Source organism: Nerophis lumbriciformis, linkage group LG31, assembly GCF_033978685.3.
Source record: "Nerophis lumbriciformis linkage group LG31, RoL_Nlum_v2.1, whole genome shotgun sequence".
NCBI lineage: Eukaryota > Metazoa > Chordata > Actinopteri > Syngnathiformes > Syngnathidae > Nerophis > Nerophis lumbriciformis.
In genome coordinates, this window is record NC_084578.2 from 12,938,098 (window position 1) to 12,960,570 (window position 22,473).

The 22,473-nt window shown below is 39.6% G+C and overlaps 1 protein-coding gene across 2 annotated transcripts in view; it reads right to left on the minus strand.

Annotated features, from left to right (window-relative positions):
• Nucleotides 1-286: 286 nt before the first annotated feature.
• Nucleotides 287-22,473, minus strand: part of LOC133574385 (poly(rC)-binding protein 3) — a 114,518-nt gene continuing 92,331 nt past the window's right edge. Inside the window, exons 9-14 of one of the 2 annotated variants that reach the window (XM_061926560.1) lie at nt 19,961-20,035; nt 14,669-14,710; nt 9,454-9,529; nt 6,254-6,306; nt 4,470-4,639; nt 287-3,906 (exon numbers count right to left, since the gene is read on the minus strand). In XM_061926560.1, the coding sequence (XP_061782544.1) occupies nt 3,852-3,906; nt 4,470-4,639; nt 6,254-6,306; nt 9,454-9,529; nt 14,669-14,710; nt 19,961-20,035 (471 nt within the window). In that variant the 3' untranslated portion in view covers nt 287-3,851. Of the gene's footprint in view, nt 3,907-4,469; nt 4,640-6,253; nt 6,307-9,453; nt 9,533-14,668; nt 14,711-19,960; nt 20,036-22,473 lie in introns of both variants that reach the window. The other variant, XM_061926559.1, reaches the window with a different exon arrangement.

Sequence of the window (22,473 nt, forward strand, 5' to 3'; positions counted from 1 at the left end):
AAACATCTTCAAAGACAACCTGAACAGTTCAGTTGCGATCAATTTAATGTCCGGAAAATACAAAAACTTGGCATGTCTGAATAAAACCTAACATTGGTATTTAAATAAATTACCCATCGTCTCAGATGTTTTAAGTCCGGTGACACAAAAGTAAAAATACACTAACGAATGGAAGCGGAATTACGTTGTGCAGCTGAAATGACACCATGAAAAGTTCTCTACTTACAGAAATAATGTCAAATTTCAAGACAAAAATTTCAGGTATGGATAATTTCTAATCTACAGCAACAGTTGACATCACTTTAATATGAAGAGTCTGATACAGAGTAAGAAACAAATAAGAGTGCAAAAACATTTGGGTCATGTGATACACAGAGGGAGGACGGATAGAAATTAGACTGTGGCCATTCCAGTGACTTCGGATGTAAGCCTAGAACAGTACAAGGAGATTGGGGAGGGCAGGAAGAGATAAACAACACAACTGTAAAAAATAACTCCAGCACTGGACAAGAAAGTCATGCTGTAGTCGCTGCTTTTAGTGCTGGAATTCAATAATCTTATTAAGTCATTTGTATTTCTTTGAGTGAAATAAGTATTAGATCCTCAAGAATGATGTGATTTGGTGGCAAAAGCCTGGTTGGTGAGCAAGAAGTCAGATGTTTCTTGACTACAGGATATTCAAGAGCTCCTTTTTGTTGCTTTGGATCAATGTTTTCATAATGCTGGAAACCCCATTCATGATCCTATTTTCAGTGTTGTAGGTCAGGGGATTCTACAGTCCATGATCTCGTAAGCTGAGCAAAGCCCCAGGCAGAGGGCTTCCGCCTCCATGTTTGACGGTAGGGGTGGTGTTCTTAGGTTGTATTCAGAGTCAAGTTGATGCCTATAGCTCACTTATGTTTTAGTCTGACTCGATCATGTTGGTAAAGCTCATATATGACCTGTACATGTGCACTGCAGGATCTCATACACCAGCAAAGAGTGTTACTAAGGCTTTGCTTGACGACTGTGTTCCCAACTTTATTGTCACGCTATATATTCTTATTTTCAACAGTCAAGGATCAGGTCGACTGGAAGATTTATATAAAACCGGTCACAGGTAAATGTCACAGCATTGGTCTCACTCTTGCAAAAGCCTCTATTGGTCAGCACGAATGAGCCTCTGTAAGAATGACCATCAATGAAGAATGTTTTACCCTCTTTATAGGAAAAGGGCAGACAAGGTCAATGTGTTCACCGGTCCTCATGTGTCCACAAAAGACATGAAAGAATAGAAAAGTGAAAAGTAAAGTGACATTTGCGAGACAAGATGTCGAAGTAGAAGTGAAATCAACATCGTTTGCATCCTGGGTCCAAGCTGCTCAAACATCATTACGATAGAACCTTTGATCTTGTCAAAGGTTCTTCTATGAAATCGACTGTAATAACTTAGCAGTGTCGTGGTCTCATTATCGCGACTACACCGTGCCAATAAGCCTGTTTTATTTCTTAATCTTATTATTGAATACTTTATGTCATTTATTTGTCCTGTGTACTGTGTGAGTGACTTACTGTAGGTGGTACTTTAGCTCTAAATTCAAACTTACACTAAAACTCAACTTACATCACAATTGTTGGACTGGAACTTGACCGCAAGTATACATTGTTATATTGTAATACACAAACTTCAAGACGCAATAGTAGTCTTTGTATTTTTATTTTTTTTTTGTACTATTTTGCTAAAAAACTAACATGTAACACATGTTCTTTTTGTTATTTGCCTAAAATCTTTGACCTGGGTTTTTTTCGGATTATAAACATGATCAACGAAGTAAAGGCAAAATTCACAAAAGGCAAAATGATTGATATCAGCGATACAGATTGTGTATCTACTTAGAGTTGGATAGATACCCAGAGTTGTTGTAACACCCAGCTCTTTATAGCTGATTTGGTTTACTTTTGTTTAAAAAACAACCAAACAAAAAAAAAAAACCTTTAAACTTAAACAACTTTTTAAATGATATACATGACTTTCGAGTAAATTCCTACATGAGTTGAAGATATATGAAAATCTTTAAGACAGACATTCCTTCATATGAACAAGGCCGGTATTTTACACCAGGCTTATTCAACTAAGTTGTTTTGGGAGCCACATTTCCAGAAAGCTAAGAACCGGGTGACAGGACTTCTCCCTTCACTATAAGTCCTATTATGTATATCCCGTAGAACCAGCGTCCTCTACAGTAGACATTGGATTTTGGTCTATTTATTTTGAGTAAGAGGAGTGCTCTGCAGTTTTCTAAGACCTTCTGCAAACAAAGCTGGTTTAAAGATCATCTCTATGAGCGCTGTAGTGTTTTTAAATATCTTCTGCAAAAATGTGAGTTTCTCTAACTGAATCTGCAGGCCAACAGTTGAATAAACAATAAAAAAGAGAGGACCTAAAATGGAACCTTGAGGAACACCACCAGTATAAATAAAGAAGAACTAAAGAAGACCACATGACTACAAACTGGATCTGAAGTCAACAAGCTACAGCAAGTAGCTGAGTCCCATAAATCACATTACAGAAAAAAAATGTGTAACTACCAACAAGGAGAGGACTTAAAGGGCTGCCTTGAGGAACGCCTCAGGTATGTAAATAACACATTTGGACCTCACCCAGCAGGCACAAGACAGTAAAACAACGTTGAGAACTTGTTGAATTAGGTCCTGACGTTGAGCAACTCAAACCTAACGTTGAAACAACATGCTTTTTACGATGTTTAATCAATGTTGGGTTCTGACGTTGATTTGACCATTGAAATTTGGTCATTTCCCAACCAATATTCTCCAAAACAAGTACAACGTTGAAACAACATGCTTTTTGACAACGTTGATTCAATGTCAGGTTGTGATTTGACCATTGAAATTTGGTCATTTCCCAACTCAAACATAACGTTGAAACAACATGCTTTTTGACAACGTTTAATCAATGTTGGGTTCTGACGTTGATTTGACCATTGAACTTTGGTCATTTCCCAACCAATAGTCTCCAAAACAAATACAACGTTGAAACCACATGCTTTTTGACGTTTATTCAATGTCCGGTTGGGATTTGACCATTGAAATCTGGTAATTTCCCAACTCAAACATAACGTTGAAACATGCTTTTTGACAACGTTTAATCAATGTTGGGTTCTGATGTTGATTTGACCATTGAAATTTGGTAATTTCCCAACTCAAACATAACGCTGAAACATGTTTTTTGACAACGTTTAAACAATGGTGTGTTCTGACGTTGATTTGACCATTGAACTTTGGTAATTTCCCAACCAATAGTCTTCAACAGGAATACAACGTTGAAACAACGTGCTTTTTGACGTTTATTCAATGTCAGGTTGTGATTTGACCATTGAATTTTGGTCATTTCCCAAACAACGACATCAATGTTGTCTTAATTTACAAATACAACTATTTTGCAACGTTGTTTAGAAGTCTAAAAAACATACGTGTATAATCAATGTCCTGTGCCTGCTGGGCAGTGTTGTATGTTTAAAATGTCAAGAAATGTATTTACAGTGGTCCAAGTTCAAAAATGTTTGTTTCCCAGGTTTGGAACTGAACTTGGTCTGGTGTCATTTTGTTGAATAGCCCTATTTTACACAATGTAGTAAGATGAACCTCCGATGATTTGATTTGGGATCTCCCTCCACGTGTCACCAGTCTTTGATACCGTCAAACAAATAACATCAAATAAGATTACATACGTTCTCAAAATGTCCAAACCCTGCAGACTTTTATTACAACCCTTCAAATGCAAAAAGTAAGTCAAGTCACGATACACCGATGCTTGCTGATGTCTAAAAACAGAGCCAGTTTTGTCGGCGACTTCAGGACGTTGTCATTGTTGAAGGATCGTTCCACATGACAGCCACGTCCCTGAACCTGCCATTGGAGCAACAGCCGTTAGTTCCCGTGCCACCTGCTCTTTGAACTCGCCCCCGAGAAGTCAAACACATATAAAGCCCTTTTTGTATGAGGCCTTACGTCTTTTGTTTTTGGGTCAGTGAACGTGTTTGAGTAGGCCTATTTACTTGTTTTGTTTTGGTGGTTCCATTTCATTGCATGCAAGTTATAGACATTGATGGTAAGTATGAACAACCCTTTATGGAGCTACATTTTAAATGCATGAATGAACCTAGCAATTGATGATGTTTTAGGCCTGATATGACACATATTTATTTAACACTGTCCACAAACTCTGTAAGGAGGTATTGATTAGTTGAGGATTCCAATATTCACTTTCCCAATCACTGCAGACAATTTGCTAAGTACAGTTGGCACGACTCCTGCAAGGGAGCGCTCGTTTTAAACATGACGCATCGACAGTCAGCAGTTCGAACCCAGAAAACAAGGTGATTAGCCGACCGAAAGTAGCAGTAGTTATGCATTTTCGTCTTGAGTATGTGTCACGTTTCGAAGTTAAACTAGCGTCGGGATGCTGTTACCTGGCGTTGATGAGATATTGGGCCAAGCTGATGTTAGCAGGCGACCCCGTGATGGTGATCTGACGCTCCGACGAGCCTTCCATGGCGTTTGCAATTTTGATCTGCGCACCGGACATCTGTCGGATCTCGTTGATCTTGGTTCCTTGCCGTCCAATGATGCAGCCTATTAGCTGGAGAATATGCAAACGTGCCATTGTCAGCGGAATACCTTTTTCACTGCGTCACATTTGATAATGAATCTTGAATAGCTGGCATGGAAAAAAGAGGCTTTACAAGACAATGTACTGATATATTTGGAAAACCTTTTTTTATATACAGCAACACAAAGTGTTTTTGTCTTTTTTAACCCATCCTGTCCAGGCATACTTGCCAACCTTGAGACCTCCGATTTCGGGAGGTGGGGGGCGGGGGGCGTGGTTGGGGGCGGGGCGTGGTTAAGAGGGGAGGAGTATATTTACAGCTAGGATTCACCAAGTCAAGTATTTTATATATATAAGAAATACTAAGTCAAGTATTTCATATATATATATATATATATATATATATATATATATATATATATATATATATATATATATATATATGTATGTGCGCTCTGCTACGGTATCGAGCACTATTTTTTGGATAACCTTATTAAGACATATATATATATATATATATATATATATATATATATATATATATATATATATATATATATATATATGTATATATATATATATATATATATATATATATAAAATAAATACTTGAATTTCAGTGTTCATTTATTTACACATATACACACACATAACACTCATCTACTCATTGTTGAGTTAAGGGTTGAATTGTCCATCCTTGTTCTATTTGTCACTATTTTTCTAACCATGCTGAACGCCCTCACTGATGATGCATTGCTTTGTGGCACGCAAAAAGTGCTTTCATCAAATGCACTAGATGGCAGTATTGTCCTGTTTAAGAGTGTCACAACATTGCTGTTTACGGCAGACAAACTGCTTTATGGTACGAAATGCTGTTGTTGAGTGTTGTTGCCGCGCTGGGAGGACGTTAATGAAACTGCCTAACAATAAACCCACATAAGAAACCAAGAACTCGCCCTCGATCATTCTACAGTTATAACGTGATTGGGCAGGTATGCTTGTTTATATTGTGTGCCTGAATTTCGGGAGATTTTCGGGAGAAAATTTGTCCCGGGAGGTTTTCGGGAGTCTCCCGGAAAATCCGGGAGGGTTGGCAAGTATGTGTCCAGGGACTTGGGCAAATAACATTGTTGATATCGATCAGTGATTCTCAAAGCATGGGTGTCCAAACTACGGCCCGCCGGCATCTTAAATTTGGCCCGCCAGTTTTCATGAGTTTAATGAGGAACCTGGGGAGATTTCCATTCATTTTAAAAGTAATTTCCTATACTGCTGCTTTGTCGCCATCTTGTGTACAACATGAGTAATTTAGGTCTATGACCACTTATCATGCTTTCTGTGAACCTGAGCATAGCATTTATTTATAATAACTAATGCAAACAACCTTCCCTAGTCATGGTGCAACAAAAAAAATATACATTAATCTAAAGGAATCATGACAATTATCCTTTATATACCGGTAATGTGTTTTTTGGGCATACTTTGAGGTGTTCAGAACAGATTTATTAAATGTACATGTTTTTTCTCTGCAACATTTTTTTTCGTACAATCATTTTTGTACAATACAGTTTTTGGTTCAACTTACTGACAAAAACAGAGGTAGCACTGTAGAAACATGCGAGAGAATACATCAACCTTTCTTACATCATTTGGAATGGTGAGCTCATGAGTGCTGGCTGGGGGGCTGGCATCCAAACCTGAATTGGCCAAAACAAGAATAGAAAACAGCAAGAAAAAAACAACTTCAGCTTCCTGTTGAGAATCTGAAGAACAGTTTAACAGCAGGCATCCTGAAGAATGAGGGAGGTTACAGTCGTTGTCTCAGCTCATCTGTTTGCAAAAGAAGTGAACATGCACAACAGAGAAACCTATGACTGGAAAAGGAAGTTTCTCTTCGACCAATAGGAAGCTACATAATGTTACATGTTGTTGGTTTTCATGACAATCTTTGGAATCACGATAGATTTCTAACAATAGTTCAAAGGACGGTAATGAACGTGTTGCTGTATGAGTTTGCCACCCTGCAAAACTGTGTTAGGCTGCAAAATTCGCAGACATCCAAATTATTTCACCGTCGGTAATTGCAAGAAGAGAGACAATTAGGTCAGTATGAGACAACTCTGCTGAGTTTGTTCCCCTTCTTATAAGTCCTGGGCTAAACTCATGTCATAATTGGGCCATATCCCTTCAGGGAGTGCTTCATCAACACAATAGCGGAACTTGCAAGCGTATATTAGGAAGGAAGCTGGAGAAGACCCTAAAACAGACCTGGGAAAATTAAGCCATGCGGCACGTTAAGCTTTTCAATCTGGTTTGCCGGACATTCCCAAAATATTTTTTTAGATCTTTTTAGCCCCCCCTCTCTGTGCGTCGGTTGAGGTGGGCGGGGTTTGGTAGCGGGGGGTGTATAATATATCCCGGAAGAGTTAGGGCTGCATGGGATTCTGGGTATTTGTCCTGTTGTGTTTATGTTGTGTTACGGTGCAGATGATCTCCCGAAATTTGTTTGTCATTCTTGTTTGGTGTGGGTTCACAGTGTGGCGCATTATTAGTAAGAGTGTTAAAGTTTTTTGTTTTTTTTATACCGCCACCGTCAGTGTGACCTGTGTGGTTGTTGACCAAGTATGGCTTGCTGTCACCTACGTGAGCAAGCGGAAGCCCCATATAAAGGGTGGTTGATCAGGCACGCTAGCTGTAGTGGGTGCTATATGCTGTACCATCACGGCGCGCATGACGCTGAGCCATTCATTTAAAACCCGCGTGCCGCACCAGCTTTCAAATTCCACATAAAGGTGTGGGCAGCGTGTCTGAGACCCCTGGTTTATACAAAGCAAATAAAAAACTTTGTATACAGTGTTATTTCATTTACAATTTCAAAACAATTTGGCGGCTCCCATTGTTTTCTAAAATTTGTGAAACTGGTCAAAATGGCTCTTTGACTGGTAAAGGTTGCCGACCCCTGTACTAGTTACTATGGTAATCTAAATCACAGTAGCTCAGATGAGGCACCAAGCAATGTGGGTATGGTTTGTTTCCACAGAGTGTTTCCAGAGCGGCCAGCCTGAAATGCGGGTGTCAGGGACAGACGCGGAAGGAGATTTTTACAACAAAGTTCTAACGCTTAGTGATATATCAGATGCATCAGATTGGAGGTGGGTTTTTTTTTTTACCCTTCGCGTTCATATTTCACTGTTAGTTGCATTTTTGTTGCGTTTCGCTTGATTGTAAAATATGTCAATCAAGAGGGGGTGTGACGTTCATATGTTGTCAATATTCAGAGTTTTATCGTTCGTAGTTAATATTGTAAATCCCACATTCTTTATTTTCATGTACAATCTGGGTGTCTCATTCAGTAAAAAAATGTAAAAGTCCATTCCGTTTTTAGTATTCAATCAGACATTATTGTGAGTTTTTGTATTAATGTTCCTAAAAATAGATATATCGGCCCCCCCAGACACATTTTTTTCTCTAAATTTGCCCCCCCCCCGAGTCAAAATAATTGCCCAGGCCTGGTCTAAAAGGATGCACTTTGTCCTAGATATGACATATGCACTCTGTTACAGTTAGGGATGGGAATTGTTAAGATTTTTCCGGTTCCGATTCAGCTTAAAGATTCGGTTCCTTAACGGTTCTCTTATTGATTCTTATTTGAAAAAAAAAAGAAAAGAGAAACAAGGGTTGATTAGTATAAATTTAGTTTAGTTTAGCGGTACCATTGTGAAGATCCGTTGCCCGGATCATGTTTTGTTTTAGTCTAAGACTCTCTTAGTTCTGTTTCAGCACCCCTGGGTTTGTGTTTCTTGGTTGCCATGGGTGCTGATTTTTTTCACCTGCCTCTTATTAGTGTTCAGAACGCTCACCTGCTCCCGGGGACTAATCAGAGAGCTATTTATTCCTGCCTTTCGCCAAGCTCGGTCTGGCTGTTTTCTTTGCTTCATGCAACATTACGTTGGTAAATCCTAGCTTCTGATTCCTGTTTCTATGCTAAGCTTCCCCGCTAGCTTTTTCCTTAGCTCGACGTGCTACCGGCACGCTTTCCTGTACGTTTGTATTTTGCTTGATTTATGGATAATAAATCATTGTCCTACCTGCACACTGTCAACAGAGTTCCGTCTGCATCTTGGGGAAACGATCCGCGCGTAACCATTTATTAAGAATCCAGGCCTTACTGTGAAATTATTGTTTTTGTGCATAAAACAGAGGTGACTGTTTTATTTGGATCAGGCTCACATTTTGTTTGTATTGCAAATTGTGCAGATGGTCACACACTTTTGGGTAATTGTAATGACCAGAAACACAGTGATGGAAAACAAGATTACATAACAACAACATTGCACCTTGAATAGTTGACTTGTTTCAGACTTAAAAAGCAGCTGTTGATAACATAGTTACCTGCTGTGAGATGTTACTAGATGTTGGTGGTGCACAACCTCTTGTGCTACTAAAAAAATAATGTGTTCACATATTTATTGAAGAGGTAAGGTACCGATGAATACCAATATTTGTTATCGTATCGATAAAATCCTAAGGACATACATCCCTACTCTGTACCCGGTAGTATTGATGGACTTTGGTGTCTACCTATAAACAAAGTACCCATCCTTGGTTATAGTATTTTAAAAAGACACAAACAATTGGAAGATGTTCTGCAGCCGTCCATTTTTCTTTTTCCGAGCCTATATTTTCGAAATCAACGTAAAAAGTAGAGTAAGAATAGAAGCCCAAGAGACCACGTCATGCTGAAATAATAAATGAGATAAGGTGAAAGGAAGAAGGGAAAGGATAAAAATGTATCTCAGGATAACGACAGAAGGATTCGTCTACAGGGTCTTGTGGGTACGTACCAGGGAAAGCGGGGGTGGTCTGTCCAAGAGGGGTAAAGGGGGTTTGCTGCATAGCCAGCTGGTGGAGCTTGGTCAACTGCTGAAGGGTTAGGAGGGAAAGTACAGCTAACAGGTTACTGTTACACAAAGAAATGTCGTCAACCAAAAGTAGAAATGCGAGAAACAGTGAGGAGAGGTGGACTGTAACTCAAGACGGTGGAGGGAAAAGAAGAAGAAAAGGAGAGAAAGGAGAAAGGGAGATTTGTGCCATGGAGCTTTAGAGCAGTCCTCCCATTCCTCCCTTCTTTAAGATTGCTGCGGTTACATGCCTGACTTTTTCCCCAGAGTTGCGACGGAAGTTGCAATGTTTTTCGGTGTTGTGGTAAAACTGAAGATTTTCCTTCTGTGTAGTTAGAATCAGAAAATGCTTGGAAAAATAGGAAAGGATTGAAAAACAAAAACACAGAGAAAAGCGCAAAGAAAAACTGCAAACGTCGCAGAATTTTCTAAAAGAACACTAAATTAATTTGTTACTTCGGTCGTCACGCACTGCAACAAACCAACGTCAAGCACACGGAAACTGCAAAATGTGAGCGTCGTTCACGCCGGGGAAGTCAAACTCATTTCCGTGGGCCACGTCGCAGTCACGGAAGCCCCTCAGAGGGACGCTTCATGATATTAATTAGTCCCTCCGGGATTTCACCATGTGGCGCAATGTTGCGGCAACTCCGGCAAATTCAACCAATCCTTGTGAATTATGCCTCGCTATCTCTACACACATTTTTCACCAGTCAAATTTTGTCCCAGCTGCACTCAAACGCAACGTAATTCTCATATTTTACTTTTTATCCTATTAGTTATGCAAGATTTGATTTAGTTATATTTATTTACTATATATATATATATATATATATATATATATATATATATATTTATATATGTTTTATTTTTTTCTATTAATCTTCATATGTTTTACTTGTATTTTATTCTTTATCTCTACACATGGTTCTTACTATTTTACGAGTTGTATTATTTCTATTTTTCCAACGTTCCTCAGATGAGCCATCCGCCTCAGGGGTTATCGGCCGTGCTTGAGGGGGCGCTTTTGTGTTCAGCGTCCTGGTGGCCATGGTCTGGTGACCTTCTGGTGCAGATGGCTCCTGTGATAGTGTTTACTCACATGTCTCCTCTGTACTCATTGGTCCATATAGTTGCATATGTGAGTATGTTGTGTGTTTGTGTTTGGTATCTGTATCCGTGCGTACGTATGTGATAATGGGGGATATGGGTCAACGGGGTATTGTTTTTAACTTTGTAACGCACTTTGCGTTGCATTTCTTTTATGTATGAAAAGCGCTTTATAAATAAAGCTTGATTTGATTTGATGACCAAGGGTGGAGTGCCATCTCCGGGTTGAGGAGGAGATCTTGCCCCAAGTGGAGGAGTTCAAGTACCTCGGAGTCTTGTTCACGAGTGGGGGAAGAGTGGATCGTGAGATCGACAGGCGGATCGGTGCGGCGTCTTCAGTAATGCGGACGCTGTATCGATCCGTTGTGGTGAAGAAGGAGCTGAGCCGGAAGGCAAAGCTCTCAATTTACCGGTCGATCTACGTTCCCATCCTCACCTATGGTCATGAGCTTTGGGTTATGACCGAAAGGACAAGATCACGGGTACAAGCGGCCGAAATTAGTTTCCTCCGCCGGATGCCGGAGCTCTCCCTTAGAGATAGGGTAAGAAGCTCTGTCATCCGGGAGGAGCTCAGAGTAAAGCTGCTGCTCCTCCACATCGAGAGGAGCTAGATGAGGTGGTTCGGGCATCTGGTCAGGATGCCACCCGAACGCCTGTTTAGGGCACGGGGAAAACCCAGGACACGTTGGGTAGACTATGTCTCCCGGCTGGCCTGGGAACGCCTCGGGATCCCCCAGGAAGAGCTGGACGAAGTAGCTGGGGAGAAGAAAGTCTGGGCTTCCCTGCTGCCCCCGCAACCCGACCTCGGATAAGCAGACGAAGATGGATGGATGGATGGGGTCAGATCATGTCTTGTTTGGGTTTTTGGGTGTATTTCCTATGTTCTGCGTTCAGTTCCTGTTTTGCGCTCTTAGTTTAGACTTAGACAAACTTTATTGATCCACATGGGAAATTGTTCCACACAGTAGCTCAGTTACAAAGGATGGAAAGGGTAAGGATGGAAAGGATAATGCAGGTATAAAGTAGACTTTTCTGTTCAACTTCCTGTTTGTTTTCCATAGCGTCGCCATCCTCAACTGCTTCTGATCGCTTATCAGAGAGCTTTATATGCCAGCCTCGCCATTCTGTCTGGGCTGGATTATTGCTAAGTGCTGCGTTGTTGCTAAATTTTGGTGTGGCAGGTTTCGTGGTCCTATTTTGCCTTGCTAACCTGCACAGCTTTATCTGTGCTTCCCTTGCTCGTCCTTGTGTCTTTGCCTTGTTTATGGAATTAAAATACTTTCTTACCTTCACTTTGTCTCCAGTCTCCCCATCCTGAGGTCACAACAACCACTACAATGCTGAGACATAACAATCAAATGTCTCGAAGGAGTGAAGGAGAATGCAGGAGCTGGACACCAGCCCATGGAGGAGTGTTAAAATAACTGTTTCTAAGTTATCACAAAAACTTTGTGTTACATTGAGTGCCCGGTGAGAAGCAAAAGCTGTCTTTGAAACCTACCAAGAAGAAGGCTTGTAAAACTCTACTGTGTAAGGGGGAAGCAACATGAAGGTGTTCTGTTTTCTTTCATGTATTGTAATCAAAAGAAAGATATTGTTTTAACCCAAGGACTACAAAGCGGAGAGAAGGCAGGATCTGCCCAAGTTCCAGACGACTTCTTTTTGAACCTCCTTTTTCAACTGTTTTACGAACCTCTTTTTGAACTGTTTTACGGACCTCTTTTTGAACTCTTTTACGACCTTTTCTGTGAACTGTTGTAATCAAAGGCGATGGCTGTTTACGACCTCGTCCCTTAGAAGCAGCTGTTGTCGTGTGGTCAGAGAAAGTCCAAATAAAGGGGGAGGTGTACAATCTTTTGGCAGAGCGTAATGACACTGTACAAGGGTACAGATGTCCAAGCGTCTCTCCTCAAATTGAGCCAAATTTAATTCTGTCTCTGTTTAATTCTTTGCTTCTTGTCTTGTTTAATAGATGTCATCAGTGTTTGAACCTGACAAGGAGCGCCTCACAATGCTAGTGCGTGCTAACACTAGCGGTGGCTGGAAGGTAAAGCTATGCTTGTTTAACTCTCCCAGACTGTTCAACAAATGTCACAAATATTCAAGGACACAAGGTCCAGTGAAAAGATTTTCCTATTTTGTTTTTTATCGTAACAACATGTTTGGTAACATTTTGAAGTGTGTGTGTGTGGACACATTGACAGTTAAGCTAGCAGTTGTTATTGTGATGTTTGAATTAAAAAAAAGACATAATTGAGCCATTACTCACCTATGATGTTATTTTAATACACATAAAGTATATATACACATTGTCTTCAAAGTGTGCATTTTATAATATAAAATAGGTACTTTTGTCGAGCTAGAACCAATTATTCATGTTTACATTGTTTCTTGTGGGGAAATTTGTTTCACTTGACAAACGTTTCGGTCGGCAAACCATGTTCAAGAACCAATTAAGCTCGTAAATTTAGGTCCGACTGTATACTTAGTCACTTGTAACACAAAGTTTTTTCTTTAAGTATATATGTGTTTTTAGCATTTTTTTTTTTTTAGGAAAAATATTAAAAAGGTTGCCCCATGCTTCAGTATTCAGTATGCAGCCCTTGGTGGAAAAAGTTTAGACACCCCTAATCTGAAACTTTAGAAGCTCTCAGAATAAGAGTAAAATAAACTTCAAATATAAAGAAAGTTTATTAATAAAAAACTAAATAATACTAACTAACAAATACATTTGAAAAATTGCAACAACCATAATAAACACTGTTAAATGTGGAACTGACCATTAATATTTTTGTACAGGCAGAATTTTTGACACACTAGGTTATTCCGTTAAATAATCGTATTATTACTTTTATTGTATTCTTACATGGTGAAAAAACAATAAGAAAATGTCATAAAAATAAAAAAAATCGTATGTAATGAGAAGAAGCTTAAATGTTCTAACTAATAAGTAATAATAATATACTTAGTCACTTATAATACATAGCTGACACAATATCTGTTTTTAGCACATAAAATAATACATAGCTGACACAATATCTGTTTTTAGCACTTAAAATAAATTAAAAAAAAAAAAAAAAAATATGTATAAATATATAGGCCGCCGCATACTTTAACTTTTCATTATGGAGTCCTTGGTAGACAAAGTTTGGACGCACCCGAACGAAGGTACCAAAAGTACCGATATTTTGATTTGAAAATCGATATAAGAGCAAAAAGCTCTGATATTGGCGGTATCAACATAGTATCGATCAGCACATCACTAGTTATTACCCGTCGGCCTCACATGCCAGTGAAAACGAATGGTCACTGGTTGGCGTAAGTGTTTGAGTGCTATTCCGAGCTAATTTGACTGGTGAAATGAACAACAATTGGCACAAATTTGCAGGAATGTTACGGTGATTGGACAACTCTGCGATATTCTGAAGGAGTGGGGGAGGGAGTCTAATAAACTCCTAACGTATTCAAATCAAGATAACACTGATTTGATTCTTCATATTTCGAACAGACTGATAAATGTACTCATATGCATGCTAATGAGTTCTAATATCTATTACCACTTTGAACCGCCGTAAGAAGTATTGTGTTCTAACAACTCTAGTAATGTGGGATGGTTTCCGGTTCTTGCTGTTGATTCCAATATCAGGATTTGGAGAAAATGTGCCTTTTTTTCAGAGTTTTAATGGCTAGAGGAGGATGTCATGTCTGTTCTTGAGTGATTTCCACCACTACCTCCCACCTCATCCATCACTGCCAAAACTTGGAATTAATCAGTATGATAAAAGGTAGTTCCCTTATGACAAGGATAGATGATGGCAGATTATTAATGGGACACTATATGGTGCGCTGAAAATTAAAAATGATGAACTATACAAACGTGGCTTTAATATGATCACCGTTAGCTTTCGGATCTAGAATGACTTCTTTCAACTGACTTCAAGCGATGATGTAGATGTGGCGACACCACAAATGATTGTTTTTCATTCCCACATTCTTCATACACTGGATAATTAAGAACATGTACTATATTAAGAGAATAAAAACTCACATCTGGGTGTGGAATGGCATATTGTCCCTGAATTGTGTAGGCCTGCGGACACATGAAAACACAGAAGCAGGTTAAAATGTGAGCAATTTGTAAATCCTATGTGATTTCTCTGTAGTCTTTAGACACTAATGTGAGCCATGCTTTAGGTGACATTGTTATCCAAGTGTAAACATCCATCCATACATACGAGAATACAGTATTAACATAATGTAGCGCAATAATACATATTTGATCTTACTTGCATCTACAAACCCCAAAACCAGTGAACCAGTGATTGGCACGTTGTGTAAATCGTAAATAAAAACAGAATACATTGATTTGCAAATCCTTTTCAACTTATATTCAATTGAATAGACTGCAAAGACAAGATACTTAACGTTCAAACTGGAACACTTTGTTATTTTTTTGCAAATATTAGCTCATTTGGAATTTGATGCCTGCAACAAAAAAGACTGTTAAAGTTGAGGAATGCTCATCAAACACTTATTTGGAACATCCCATAGGTGAACAGGCTAATTGGGAACAGGCGGGTGCCATGATTGGGTATAAAAGCAGCTTCCATGAAATGCTCAGTCATTCACAAACCAGGATGGGGCGAGGGTCACTACTTTGTGAACAAATGCGTGAGCAAATTGTCGAACAGTTTAAGAACAACATCTCTCAACGAGCTATTGCAAGGAATTTAGGGATTTCACCAACTACGGTCCGTAATATCATCAAAAGTTTCAGAGAATCTGTAGAAATCACTGCACTTAAGCGATGATATTACGGACCTTCGATCCCTCAGGCGGTACTGCATCAAAAAGCGACATCAGCGTGTAAAGGATATCACCACATGGGCTCAGGAACACTTCAGAAAACCACTGTCCGTAACTACAGTCGGTCGGTACATCTGTAAGTGCAAGTTAAAACTCTACTATGCAAAGCCAAAGCCATTTATCAACAACACCCAGAAACGCTGCCGACTTTGCTGGGCCCGAGCTCATCTAAGATGGACTGATGCAAAGTGGAAAAGTGTTCTGTGGTCTGAAGAGTCCACATTTCAATTGTTTTTGGAAACTGTGGACGTGGTGTCGTCCGGACCAAAGAGGAAAAGTACCATCCGGATTGTTATAGGCGCAAAGTTAAAAAAAAAAGCCAGCACCTGTGATGGTATGGGGGTGTATTCGTGCTAGGGCTGCAGCTAACGATTATTTTTCTATCGATCAATCTATAGATTATTTTTTTCGATTAATCGGTTAATCTATAGATTATTTTTTCGATTAATCTATAGATTATTTTTCCTTTTACCGATTATTTTTTTTATTTAAAATTAAGATGAAAAAAATAAATTTAGGCCAGTTTTTTCAAAAGGCATGGCTTTTATTTACAAAAAAAAAAGTATGGCCACTCAGTCAACATTGAAAACATGGCAAAACATTCTGTAACACTGTAAACATTTGTGCCAATCTAAATATTCTGGAGCACTGTAAACATTAAGTATTGCTTTTAAAATGTGCAAAATAAACATCCAGTCCAACACAGTACACTATAACCAATTCTACTCATTCCAGTGAGTGACTAACAGTTGTAATGAAGAAAAGTTAGCATGTCTACATGCTCTGGGGTGAGGCTGGTTCTTTTCTTGTTTACAATATTCCCAGCAGCTGAAAATAGGCGCTCAGAAGGGGTCGATGTGGCTGGAACTGAGAGGTAAGACCGAGCCAGCATTGCCAGATTTGGAAACCTTGCCTGATGTTCTTTCCACCATTTTAATGGGTTTTCATCCTTGGAAATGGGGGATTCTCCAAAATAAGACACTAACTCGTTTCTGACCATTTCAGCATCATTACTGTCATTGTTGTCTTCCTCATTGTTGCTGAGTTCATCTGAATCTGAGCCAAGAAGTGTGTCTAGTAAAGATACAGGCCGCCTGTCAGCATCTGGTCTTTCCACTTGCATTGCTGTGCCCTGTTGAGCGTGTGTCTCCTTTTCCCTTCTTTTCTCCTCCAGAACTATTGCATGCAGCTTGTATTGAACTTTTAAACACTCATCTGCAGTCAGGAATTTCAGCTTCCTGAATCGTGGGTCAAGTGCAGCTGCTAATATGCACACATTTGGTCCATCATCTTTGAATGTGGTCTCGGCTTCCCACCTGGATGTTATCTCACGTGCAGCAGTGACCTGGAAACACTTGATTGATGCATTTTCAAAAGCAGTTTGTGTAGCCTTCCGAAGCCCTTTGACCAGCAGAGGGACAGCGGAAACTGTTACATAAGATTCTCCACTCAGGTACACAGTTGCACATTCAAAAGGTTTCAGAACTTGTTCAAGTTCTTCAAGCAAGCTCCACTGGTCAGCCTTAAGATCCAGAAAATGCTTCCCTCTTTGAGTGACCTCCGGATCTGACAGAGTTGCTGTTATTGGCCACCTCTGCTCAAGCAGGCGACTAATCATGTAAAAGGAACTGTTCCATCTCACAGACACATCTTGTATGAGGCTGTGGTCTGGAGAACCCATTTGTTTTTGCTTAACCTTTAGTTTTGTACTGGATAGCTCACTTCTTCTGAAGTGCTCGACCAAACTTCTTGCTGCTCCTAAAGCTCTGCTGATGTGGTTGTCCTTTAGAGCATGGTTAACTACAAGCTGTAGAGAATGGCCAACACATCTGAGGGATGAAACACCATGTCTTTCCTCAAGAACTCTTAAAGCTGCAACAACATTTGCAGCATTGTCATGTACAATGACTTGTACTAGTTTTATGTTTATTTCAAACTTATTGACAACATCCTCAATCCAAGAGGCAATGTTTTCTGCAGTGTGCTTTTCATTGAGGGGCATTGTTGTCAAGTTAATTGAGGTAAGCTCCCACTTATCATTAACAAAGTGAATGGTGACACCAAGGTAAGCTTCAGTGGCCATACTTGTCCATGCATCAGTTGTGAGTGTCAGTTTTCCTTTCACATTTTTCAGGATTGCTTTGACTTCATTCATTTTCTTTGTGTATTTTTGCTCCATAAGCTTAGTGAAGTGGGTTCTTGATGGTAGTGTGTAGCCAGAGTGAAACCGTTTGATCATTTTTTGAAACCCTTCCCCTTCTACCATATTTAATGGCCTCATGTCTATGACCATCATTTCCAGGACACCATCAGTCAGGTCAGCGGCCACTTGGGGTGTGCATTCAGTCCCATGCCTCTTTGGAAAAAAAATCCTGGACACTGCTTTGTCGTTTGCTGCAACATAAGAGACAACAATTAATTTTCATTTTAAATATACCCAAATACAGCTTACTTTAATACAAAAGGTTAATTAAACTACACACATTATCTTGTTAAATTGGTTTAATAACACAACAATGATAGTATGATTAAAGTGAAGTTAATTGTTCGTTTGTACATAGTATATGTAACTGTTAATGTTGTAAAAGGTATTTGCACAACTTATTAACGTTAGCGTTAAAGATAGTATATGTAACTGTTAATGTTGTAAAAGGTATTTGCACAACTTATTAACGTTAACGTTAAAGATAGTATATGTAACTGTTAATGTTGTAAAAGGTATTTGTACAACTTATTAACGTTAGCGTTAAAGAGGAGCGCGTCTTTGTAAACACTGAACAGGCACGCCAAACGCGCCTCTCAGAGCAAAACGGTGCTTTAGTTTATGAATTTACAACGCAGATACAAATGCCACATTCATGTTTTTGTGTAATGATGACAACGTATACTCACGCGGATGATTGACTCGTTGATGGTGATGGGAAGAACGCTGTCGGATGTTTTCTTTTTAGATGCCCGTTCATAGCCGTTGTGCTGCTGTGATACGCCATTTCCGCTCGACACAGTGTGCATAAAACAACATTATTAGGCCGTTTATTAAAATACTCCCACACTTTTGACGACTTTTGGCGTGTTTTTTTCCCCTCGCTCGCATCGTTTGCTCTGCGCTCCGCCATGACAGTGGTGTGACGTAAATATGCGACGCGTCGACGCACAAAAATGACGTCGACGTATTTACGTAACCGATGACGTCGACTACGTTGACGCGTCGTTTCAGCCTTAATTCGTGCCCAAGGGATGGGTAACTTACACATATGTGAAGGCACCATTAATGCTGAAAGGTACATACAGGTTTTGGAGCAACATATGTTGCCATCCAAGCAACATTATCATGGACGCCCCCGCTTATTTCAGCAAGACAATGCCAAGTCACGTGTTACAACAGCATGGCTTTATAGTAAAAGAGTGCGGGTACTAGACTGGCCTGCCTGGAGTCCAGACCTGTCTCCCATTGAAAATGTGTGGCGCATTATGAAGCCTAAAATACCACAACGGAGACCCCGGACTGTTGATTAACTTAAGCTGTACATCAAGCAAGAATGGGAAAGAATTCCACCTGAAAAGCTTCAAAAATTGGTCTCCTCAGTTCCCAAACGTTTACTGAGTGTTGTTAAAAGGAAAGGCCATGTAACACAGTGGTAAAAATGCCCCTGTACCAACTTTTTTGCAACGTGTTGCTGCCATTAAATCCTAAATTAATGATTATTTGCAAAAAAAAATTAAGTTTCTCAGTTTGAACATTAAATATCTTGTCTTTGCAGTCTATTCAATTGAATATAAGTTTAAATGGATTTGCAAATCATTGTATTCGGTTTTTATTTACACAAGGTGCCATCTTCACTCGTTTTGGGTTTTGTAACATCAACTTGGACATATTTCTGGCAACACAAATGTCACTGCAACTGAACAAGCTAATCACAGTCCACAAACACAATGGTTATGCCACAAATATGTGATGCATAAACGGAATATTCTTTATGAGCAAGTCATTCTATAAAACATTTTTCATCCACCCAAATATTGTATTGTAGGCATCTAGGTATGGACTGGTAGTGAATTTTGGCCCTGTTTACACTGCACACCAAATCTGATATTTTTGTTGGTCTCAAGTTACGCATATTGGATTTTTTTGGCCAGTCTAAACCCTCCAAAGTGCTTCAAATCTGATCTTTTCGCATCAGGTTCAGACCACATCAAGATGTAGTTCGAATCCGATTGGTAGAAGTGGATACTTCATCACAACATCCGGTTTCGGTGAGCAAAGTCTATTTTTGACAGTCGACTTTTTGGTGCATCACTAGTCAAAAGTGCGCGTATACACTGGAGTCTGATGAAGATCACATTTTACTTGCAGTGTAAACAACCATCTGGAAAAAAAATCTAATTTAAAAAAAAAATCTGATATGGGCCACTTTGGCTTGCAGTGTAAACTTAATCTGAGATGGACTCTTGGCATCCACCTCGCTCAACTTACCTGACCACCAGAAAAAATCACAGGTGTGGAAGCAGGCTTTGGGCGATACGGGATTGTGGCACCTTTGGGCGGAGACTAGGAGAGAAAGAATGATGAGGGAAGAGAAGGACGTCAGTCCGAGACGGAAACTGTTCAAAACAGGAACCAGAAAAAAATAGGTTTGCAGTGGACAACGGTGGATTTTTTTTTTTTAACAATTGGACCAAACCTGTCAGGTTTGTCACTGACAGTTCAGTTAGGTTTTGGTTTTTCCTGTCTTTGTTTCCTGTCAGCGCTCTTATTTTGGTTATTTCCTGATTATCTCCCTGAGTGCTTTGTCCCCTCAGCTGTGGCTGATTGGCACCTGGCCACACCCGGTGTCAATCAGCCAGCTGCTATTTGAACCTGCCTTCCTCTCCAGTCAGTGCTGGATTATTGTCACTACTACCTGTCATAATACTTGTCGTTGTAGCTCTGTCTACTTTTGTTCACTCTGCTCATGTCATAGTTCCTTCGTGTCACAGTAAGTGTTTTTGTTTCTTGTCGACAGTTAGCCTTTGTGCTATTTTAGTTCATAGCCAAGTTTGTTCTCCGCCTTGTGCGCGCCTTTTGTTTGTACCCTTTTGTTTGTTTTTTTGCTATAGTGTTTAATTAAATCATGTTTTCCCGCACAATGCCTTCCGCCTTCTCTGCATCTTGGGGTTCGTCACCTACAACTCCTGACAAAACCGGTCTCTCTATTTCTTGTCCTTGTCTATATGTTCAGTTCACTTCATAAAAGTAGACATTCTGTAAAAGTGGCCATTATCTTTTTAGTTTTAGTTGAGTTACAAGCACGGTCGCGGAACGCAATATGCTCATAGATTGAAGCATTACTGCAATTGGGTCCAAAGTGGAAAATATACTTATTTTTGTGTTACTTAAAGGGGAACTGCACTTTTTTGGGGAATTGTGACTATCATTCACAAGCCGTAAGAGACACCAGAACACATATGTCTTTTTAATGCATTCTAACTCGTAAATAAAAGTAAATGGAGCCAATCCGAACTCCTCTATTGCGCCCATAAAACCCAGTAAAAACATGCAAAAAGTGCCAAAAAATCAATTTACATTTCCTGACCTAAATTTCACCAAGTATCAGCGATATTCTTAATATAAACGCTAAGAAAAACGTGTTCTTGTCTTAGATAAGGATTATGAATGATGGACAAACATTTTTTTTAAATGCAGTTCCCCCTAAAGTTGTTTTGTGATGATTTTAAATAACGCAGGGACAACAATTGATGCACATGTCATGGATCTTGTGAAAATACTATAACTCTAATTCCAACTGCCTTGACATGCTGCCAAATATAGATTACTCCAGTCTTTTGGGGACATTGGAGCTCATTACTTCAGAGGTTACACAGACATGGGGCTGCAGATGTCCATGACTATCCACAGAGTCTTACTTTTCACAATTCCTTACAAAATCTTTGTTATTTTAAGGTTTCGTATGGCATGTCGTTAAAACCATCACACAGAGTCAGGACAGTGTGGTGGTGCTGTCACACTTGCAATGTAAACAGTTGATAAATCTGAAGTAGTCTATCTAGCGCATATGTTACGTTCTGATCTTGATGTCTGCATTTAATATTAGATTGGGCTTGTGTTTTTCCAGGGGCAGCAGAAACACAGGCATCGTGGGACTTCCAATCTGCCAATCTATAGTAATGACTTGAGCTACGGATACATGCTGTGCACAGCAACAAGGCTGTTTCAGACAACGGAGGGCTTAATCAGATATCCTCTGTAGCATATGTGCTTTGCATGCAATACCAATACTTTGCAACGACGAGGTCTGTTGTAGCACAACACAAATCATATTTTTGATTTTACTTCGGCTTGGTTCAAGTCTTGGGGTCAGTATCAGTCAATGGAAATCAATACATTCTTTGGTTCAATAAACACCAGAAACAACCATTAACCTTCACAAAAACAGGTAAACAACTACTTGCTTGGCTTGGACTTTACGTGTGTTTCCGCTGATGCAACCATGACACAAATCAGTTTTGTGCCAATTCTTAATGGCAATTTCAGTTGAGAGACTGTCTTTACGACTGAAAATGACTACTTCTACACATTTTAGGGATACAATTGTTTTGTTTGTGGTGGTTCTGATGTAGTGCCCTGTGGAATATACCTGGTAACCATAATTAACACTATAGGATGTACGAATGCAGAATGTACAGCAGTGGTTCTTAACCTGGGTTTGATCGAACCCTAGGGGTTCGGTGAGTCGGGCTCAGGGGTTCGGCGGAGGTCAAGACACACCCGACTCATCGTGTAAACACAAACTTCTCCCTATTGGCGTATTACGGATATGGCAACAGCAGAAGTCAGACTGATTTGCAGGTGTGTAATTTGTTGTGAGTTTATGCACTGTGTTGGTTTTGTTCTTTGAACAAGGTGATGTTCATGCACGGTTCATTTTGTGCACCAGTAAAACTACATGGTAACACTTTAGTATGGGGAACATATTCACCATTAATTAG